At 47.9% G+C, this 8,395-nt stretch overlaps 1 protein-coding gene across 1 annotated transcript in view; it reads left to right on the top strand.

The window, feature by feature from the left end:
• The window catches only part of syne1b (spectrin repeat containing, nuclear envelope 1b), a 502,247-nt gene that overhangs the window by 104,567 nt on the left and 389,285 nt on the right, over positions 1-8,395 (top strand). Inside the window, exons 25-26 of the mRNA XM_043696857.1 lie at positions 1,836-2,053; positions 6,317-6,425. Of these exons, the coding sequence (XP_043552792.1) occupies positions 1,836-2,053; positions 6,317-6,425 (327 nt within the window). The remainder of the gene's footprint in view (positions 1-1,835; positions 2,054-6,316; positions 6,426-8,395) is intronic.

Genomic DNA, 8,395 nt, shown 5'->3' with positions numbered 1-8,395 from the left:
TCTTTTCTGAACCCTTTCAAGTTTCACAACATCTTTCCGATAGGAAGGAGACCAGAATTGTCCACGAGCTTTGGTGGATTAGCCATGGGAAATACAGGAGTGGAATGGTTGTTGATTCTGATTGGGATGTTCTTTGGAGGGTTATTACTGACTCAGTGGGCCAAATGGCCTCTTTCTGAGCTGTAGGGATTCTATGAATCTCTCTATAGAAATGAACTGCAGTGCAAATTCTATTTTGGTTTATGACCTTGTTAGCATCTGTAACTACCTTTCATGATTTGTGAGTTAGGATATCTTATACATCTTTGCTCTTGCACCCCATTTAGACTCATTCTTCCTGCAGACTTAGTGACTTTTGTTATCTTCCAAACAAAATGCATCATTTTGCACTTATAAATGAGTGTGCCATTTCAACATTGATTTATATAGATTAAATGGTTTCATTTTGCATGATGTCACAGATGAATTTCATACTTATTTTGCGAACACTGAATTTGCCCAAATCACAGTTGTGCAATCAGTTAGTGCGTTTGGCTATTAACTGAAAGGCTGGTGGTTTGAGCCCACCCAAGGACGGCTATCTTTTTTACAATTGCAACATTTAAGAGGCATTTGGATGGGTATATGAATAGGAAGGGTTTGGAGGGATATGGGTTGGGTGCTGGCAGGTGGGACTAGATTGGATTGGGATATCTGGTCGGCATGGACGGGTTGGACCGAAGGGTCTGTTTCTGTGCTATACATCTCTGTGACTCTATGACATGGCCCTCAGCCTTGGCACCATCAGGTCATGTGGTTCCACTAGGCGGCCACTTGGTGGAGCATCGGCAGCCATGTTCATACTCAGTTAAGGACAGAGTGGCCATCTCCTCTAATTTTACCCAGATCGTTTATCATCCTGTATTTTCATTCTGAATTGAGTCCCCGCCCATTTTTCTTTACAATCCTGACTCTCAAGACAGACTTATTTTATGATTAATGCTCAGTTACATTGTTGGTTTCCCTTTAAGATGTGCTGGGAATGAGCTCGATATTTGCACTTCAAGAATTACTATTTATTTTTCCTTTACAACACTGGTTACACAGTCTACTTTACCTCTGTGAGGTTCCAGAGTTCCACACACCCTTCATCCTGATAGACTTATGTATGGTATGATTTGTCCAGCTAGCATGCACGGCAATACCTTTCACTGTATCTCAGTACATGTGACAGTAATAAATGAAATCATTATTCCATCACTGGTATGGTGCAGCATAATGGCTCAGTGATTAGCGCTGCTGCCTCACAGTGTCAGGGACCTGGGTTTGATTCCACTCTTGGGCAACTGTCTGTGTGGTGTTTGCATGTTCTCTGTGTCGGGTGTGCTCTGGTTTCCTCCCACAGTCCAAAGATGTACAGGCTTGGGGGATTGGCCATGTGAGATTGCCCCATAATGTGCAGGCTAGGTGGGTTAGCCATGGGACATGCAGGGTTGGAGGGAAAGGGGGTTGGGATGCTCTTTGGAGGGTTAGTGTGGATTGGGCTGAATGGCCTGCTTCCATGTTGAAGGGATTCGAGGGTATGTTATATTATTTGCTTAGCCAGCACAATTTTCCAATTCCTTTCTCTGAGGCTTCTCCAGTCCCACCTTTATCCCAGCGCGTGTATATGGCTTCCCATCTGGATGGCACCATGTCGGTGGCCATGCCCTAGACTCATGCGCTCCTCCTTCTCGGGTTTGAGATCCCGGATTGGGGGGGGGGGGGGGAATCAGATTTGAAGACGTCCCTCGGGATCCCATTCAGCCTCTTACCATGACTGATGGGCTCCACCAACGACTGATTTCCCTTTTCAGGAGTTTTTCTCCGAGACTGGGAAGTTCGAGTGGTGCAGGAAGCGGGGCAAGGTGATCGGAGACCTCTGTCAGAAGCTGCCGGAATCTCGGAAGTACGAGGGGATCAGGACAAAACACGAAATGGACAAAAAGACGCTGAGGGAATTGCAAGGACTTATTGATGCCACCTACCAGAAAATATTGGATCAGCCCGACAAATGGAAGGAGTACAGGACGAGGTAACAGTGATGAGTGATACCGTGACCTGGGGTTTATTAACTTTCCCTCAAAGTAGCTTAGGAGTGGGCTCCTGGCCAAACTGGAGCCGTCTCTCACAAGATTGATCCAGGAAGTACAAAGTTCACTGTCCCCCACGTCCTGCGGAGTTTTGAATCATAGAATCATACCGTACTGAATAGGCTCTTCGGCCCATCTAGCCTGTACTGCCAAACATAGACTATTGTCTACACTAGGAAAAAGTGAGGAGTGCAGATGCTGGAAAACAGAGTTGAAGAGTGTGGCGCTGGAAAAGCACAGCAGGTCAGGCAGCATCTGAGGAGCAGGAGAGTCAACATTTCAAGAAAAGCTCTTCATCTGGAAGTCTAATGAAGGGCTTATGCTCAAAATGGTGACTCTCCTGCTCCTCAGATGCTGCCTGACCGGCTGTGCTTTTCCAACACCACACTTTTCCACTACCGTCTACACTAGTCCCAGTTACCCGTACTAGGCCCATAGCCTTGAATGTTATGGACTTCAGGTGCTCATCCAATGACTTTCTAAACGTTACGAGGATTCTCACCTCAACAGCACTCCCCATGTATTGTATTCCAGACCTCTGCCAACCCTTGGTGTTTTTCCTCACGCCCCCTCTAAACTTCTTGTCTTACGCTTCGAAGATTATGCCCAGTTGTTATTGACCCTTTGACTGAAGGAAACAGCTGCTCTCTATCCACCCCTGTCCAGGCCCTTCATAATCTTATACACCTCAGTCAGAAATTCCCCTCCCCACCCCACCTCAGCCTTCTCTGTTTCAAAGTGCTTTCTCATTTTAATGTAATCCCCACTGGGAAGACTTCATGATTGGTTTAAAATCGGGTGGGGAGGATTCTGGAACAGGCCCAGACTGCTCTGAAGGAACCTGGGGATGCTTGTGGAGGTGGGAGATGCCCCATCCCCGACCCCTGAAGGTGCTGTGACCCCTGATGGGGTGGAGCTTTGAGAATACTGGGAAGTGGCTAAGGTTTTGTCATATGTGATGGAGCTAAAGGGCCAGGATTGAATGTTCTTGTCCACTTAAGCCCAGCAGATAGTGCCCTCACGGCCTTAGCTTTCTCCTACTCTGTTCTAGACTTTAAAATATTAACACTTCCAATGTCAATAATTGTTAATTTTTTTAACTGTTAAAAACTGTTAAAAAAAGGTGACAGCTATTGATCGATTAAGCACTTTCAGAACAGCTGACAAAGGCATAAGGATTCTTGCATACAATGGTAATGTCCCTACCTCTGGGCTAGACGGTCTAGGTTCAAATCCCACCTGCTCCAGAGGTATCTAAAGATGTGCAGGTTAGGTGAAATGGCCATGCTAAATTGCCTGTAGTATTCAGGGATGTGCAGGTTAGGTACTTTTGTTAGGGGTAAATGTAGGGGAATGGGTCTGGGTGGGTTACTCTTTGGAGGGTTAGTGTGGACTTGTTGGGCTGAAGGGCCTGTTCCTACACTGTAGGGATTCTATGCTGTGGACAGGTTGATTAGAAAAGATGAGAATGAAGTAAGTATGCTGGGGCATTTAGGGTTGGCTAGGCAGGAAGCTGAGATTTATATTGTTTTGTTCTGGTAAGTAAATGTAGCATGAATCCAAAATTTGGTACCTGGTTTTTACTTCACAATCCTGAGTGGTTTAGCGTGTTAAGTCTGGATGTGGGCCGGCTGGAGTCAGGTTTCAGATGTCTGAAGATTTAGCATCTGGCTCAACTTCAGCTCACCTGTTTCTGAGGATTAACATGACCCCCTCCCAGGCTCAAAACCACCTTGGTGCTCCATGCAGTTGTTAGCGGCTTGGAATGTTCTAGGTCTCCCAGTGCAAGCAGGCCTCCAGTGGAACGTTGGGTAGAATCCAAGTGAGCGGTCGGTTTTGGTTTTGGAAGTCACCAAACGACTGAAGCCCTGATGGGAAAGGTCAGAGGTCGAAGGGACAGGGAAGGTCAGAAGGTTCCGGAATAGCGAGAGGATTTGGAGACATGTTGCTCACGGTAGGCCTGATTGATGCTGGATCACTAGGTAAAGTGTCTTGTCAGGTGTGATGAGATCAAGCACGAGGTTGGAACTGGAGACTGTGGAGGAATTGATGAGGAGTGAGGAGGCAGAAGACTGGGATTATGTTCGGCATTGACTGAGAGGTCTGTTTCCATGCTGTGTGACTCTATGACTCTCTAAGTGCATATTGACCAACTAGTTGCCTGGGATCGGGAATGTGATGAGTGGGAAAGAAAGGTAACCAGACGTAGCTGCATTCCGTATGACTCTGGCCAGGGGAATACCATTGCAAAGTTTAACTCTTCCCACCGGGTGAGAGGGTTTGGTGGGAATATGGGTTTGAGGTTACAATCAGCTCAACTGCAATCTCATCGAATCAGGCAGCAGGCTCGACGGGCTGAATGTCCTCCTTCTGCTCCTTCTCCATCTGCTCCTCTGAGTTTGGGGGATTCTTCCGTGGGGTCAAGTGAGAGAGAGATTCCCAAAGGCCGATGTGGATGGTGAGGGTGAACCAGGAAGGGCCACTCTGGATTGGCATCCGAGAGAGAGAGGGAGGCTCTGGGTCTTGGCAAAGTGGAGGTCGTGTACTCTCTGGAGAGTTAATGTGAACGTGAGGTTGAGTGACAATTTGGGGAATTTGGAGGAGAGACGACAGGAGGAATTCAGGAGTGGATGAAAGGCCTAAGCACGAGGCATTGCTTGAGATAGAGGTGTGGAGGGGATGAAACAATGTTAGGCAGGAACTCACCGAGAGCTTGGGGCAGTTTGGAAACCCAGCAGCTCTGGAGGAGGCCATTTGACCAATCATACCTGTGGTGGCTCTTCTACTGGAGCTGTGTGCCCATTCCTTTTCAGGATATTTGCATGTGTCCTCTCATACGTTTTCCCAGAATACACACCCAATGCTGTTGTTAGACAGATGATTCAGGCTCTGCCTCAAGAAGTACTTCGCATTTTAAGTGTTGGTGTGGTGGCTTAGTGGTGAGCACTGCTGCCTCACAGCACCAGGGACCTGGGTTCGATTCCAGCCTTGGGCAACTGCCTGTGTGGAGTTTGCACATTCTCCCTGTGTCTGTGGGTGTTTCCTCCCATAATCCAAAGATATGTAAGTCAGGTGACTTGGCCAGGCTAAATTACCCATAGTGTCCAGGGATGTGTAGGTTAGGTGCATTAGTCAGGGGTAAATGTAGAGTGATAGGGGAATGGGTCTGGGTGGGATACTCTTTGCCTTCCCAGGTGACCCCTGAGTAGGGAGTGTCATGTGGAGTATTTTGGGCGCTCTCCTGCCTTCATTGTTTCAGCAAAGGATTGACTGAGGCCTGGTTTTGTTGCTGTTGTTGTTTCAGGCTCTGCAGGTCCACTGTAAGGACTGCGCTCTGGTCACCAGCTCTGGGCAACTCATCGGGAGCGGGCGGGGAGCAGAGATCGACCGCGCCGAGTGCGTCATCAGGATGAACGACGCCCCGACACGGGGTTACCAGGAGGATGTGGGCCGCAGGACCAGCCTGCGGGTGGTCGCGCACTCCAGCATCCAGCGGCTGCTGCAGAAAGGGAGCGAGCTCCTCAACGCCAGCCGCGACCCGATCTTCATCTTCTGGGGACCCAGCAGCTGCATGAGGAGAGACGGCAAGGGTCGGCTCTATAACCACCTGCAGCTCCTGCACCGTCTTCGGCCCCGCCTCAAACTGCACACCATCACACGGCAGAAGATGGTGCACTTCGACGAACTCTTCAAGAGGGAGACCGGGAAAGACAGGTACAAGGACTGTCCCATACAGTATCCCTGCAGTGCACAGAGGCCATTCGGCCCATTGAGTCTGCACTGACCCTTCGAAGAGCATCCCAACTTATACCCGTATTCCCACATTCACCATGGTTTAACGGGCGGCACAGTGGCTCAGTGGTTAGCACTGCTGCCTCACTGCACCAGGGACCTGGGTTCGATTCCAGCCTTGGGCAACTGCCTGTGTGGAGTTTGCACATTCTCCCTGTGTCTGTGGGTGTTTCCTCCCATAATCCAAAGATATGTAAGTCAGGTGACTTGGCCAGGCTAAATTACCCATAGTGTCCAGGGATGTGTAGGTTAGGTGCATTAGTCAGGGGTAAATGTAGAGTGATAGGGGAATGGGTCTGGGTGGGATACTCTTTGGAGGGTCGGTGTGGATTTGTTGTGCTGAAGGGCCGGTTTCTTCACTATTCTGTTCTACGTCTGTGTGTGTGAAAACACTCCCTCTCGTCCTTTTGCAGATATTCCGAACAATCAAAATGGCTTCTGACAAAGAATAAGCAGCTGATGGAGATCCGGAATGACGCCTCCAATCCCAGAAAGTACGGAGAGTTGCAGTCAGTTCTGAAGGTTTGTTCAGCATATTGTTTTATGCCAGAGCCTGAGGGTGTGTAAAACACAGGGCGCAGGGCGTGTGCAAGTGGGAAAATCATTGACCATCCATCTTTTCCTCTTTACTCGTTACCGGGCTCTGGGCCTCACTGACTAGGCCAGCATTACCCTTCCCTGAAAGTTTGATCTACAAGGTCATTGGCCAAGCAACACAGGATGTCACCTGAGAAGAATCTGTCTGGTAACAGACAGATGATAAAAAGAAAACTGTATTTTAACAGTTAATGGGTCGGGGGGAATTCTGTGTTCTTTGAATGGCGTTTTGTTGAGTTGGCCTGAGACCGTTGTATCCCTACCACAGAACACTGCTACCCACCAGCAGTGCTTCAGTTAGCCCGTAGATCTCTCAGTCTTGTCTCTGAACTCACACGTTGTGGGTTTAAGTCATTTAAGCCCATGATCTCTCCAGCACCAACAGTAACAACAAGGTTTCCTTGGAGTATTGTGTCCAGTTCTGGTCACCTTGTTATAGGAAGGATGTTCTGGTCACCTTGTTATAGGAAGGATGTTATTAAGCTGGAGAGGGTTCTGGAGTGGTGCTCCTTCATCAGGAGAGTGAACAGGAACACACAGGCACAGAATTTATAGGCGGAGAGATCAAAATGGTGTGTGTAAAGTGTCAACAGGCTGAATAATGAGTCTGTTGCAGATGATGAAGTGTCAGACAGTGTGAGTAAAGTGTCAACAGCTGATTAGCAAGCGAAAGGATGACCCATAATCTGACTAATCGAGGCAGAGAGATAATTAAAAATAAGGTGGTGCTGGAGACAAACCAAATGGCTGGAATAACATGACAGGTGTAAGAGTTGCATGCCGAGGGCCTGACCAAAGGAATGAGTAATCCAAAACTGTACAAAATAATTAAGGTAGAGAGATTATAACAAGTTAGCAAGGTGATGGTATCAAAACAGGATTGTAAGGAGATTTTACAGATACAGGACAATGTGGTGGGGTTACACGTTGAGGCCTCAATTAATTGGATTATAGGTCATGCCTTCACCTGCTATTTAGCTGTTCACTCTTTACTCACACTGTCTGGCACTCTTGATCACCTGCTTATTATTCAGCCTGTGGACACTCCACTCAGATCTTTTGATCTCTCTGCCTATAAATTCTATGCCTGTGTGCTTCCCTCCACTTCACCCAATGAGTGAGCAGCGCTCCGAAAGCCTGTGATTTCAAATAAACCTGTTGGACTATAACCTGGTGCCGCGTGACTTCTGACCTTGTCCACCCCAGTCCAACACCAGCACCTCCACATCATGGAGAGGGTTCAGAAGAGATTTACCAGGATGTTGCTGGGTATGGAAGGTTTGAGTTGTAAAGAAAGACTGGGACTATTTTCACTGGAGCGTAGGACATTGAGGAGTGACCTTATAGAGGTTTATAAAATCATGAGGGGCATAGATAAGGTGAATGGCAGGTACCTTTTCCCTAGAGTGGGGGATATCAAGACTAAAAGGTGCATTTTTAAGGTGAGAGGAGAAAGATTTTAAGAAGTCATGAGGGGCAACATTTTCACACAGAGTGTGTGGAATAAACTTCCAGAGAAAGTGGTGGATGCAGGCACACTGAGAACATTTAAAAGACATTTGGGTAAGTACATGAATGGGAAAGGTTTGGAGGGATATGGGCCAGGAGGAGGCAGGTGGGAGTAGTTTAGTTTGGGATTATAGTCAGCATGAGCTTAAAAATGTGTTGCTGAAAAAGCACAGCAGGTCAGGCAGCATCAAAGGAGAAGGAGAATCGACGTTTCGGGCATAAGCCCTTCTTGAGGAATAAAGAAAGTGTGTCCAGCAGGCTAAGATAAAAGGTAGGGAGGAGGGACTTGGAAGAGGGGCCTTGGGGATGCGATAGGTGGAAGGAGGTTAAGGTGAGGGTGATAAGCAGGAGAGGGGGTGGGGGCAGAGAGATCGGGAAGAAGATTG

Source organism: Chiloscyllium plagiosum, chromosome 9 (assembly GCF_004010195.1).
Source record: "Chiloscyllium plagiosum isolate BGI_BamShark_2017 chromosome 9, ASM401019v2, whole genome shotgun sequence".
Classification (NCBI taxonomy): Eukaryota; Metazoa; Chordata; class Chondrichthyes; order Orectolobiformes; family Hemiscylliidae; genus Chiloscyllium; species Chiloscyllium plagiosum.
The sequence above is the reverse complement of the archived record's forward strand: the minus strand, read 5'-3'. Positions and strand labels throughout refer to the sequence as shown.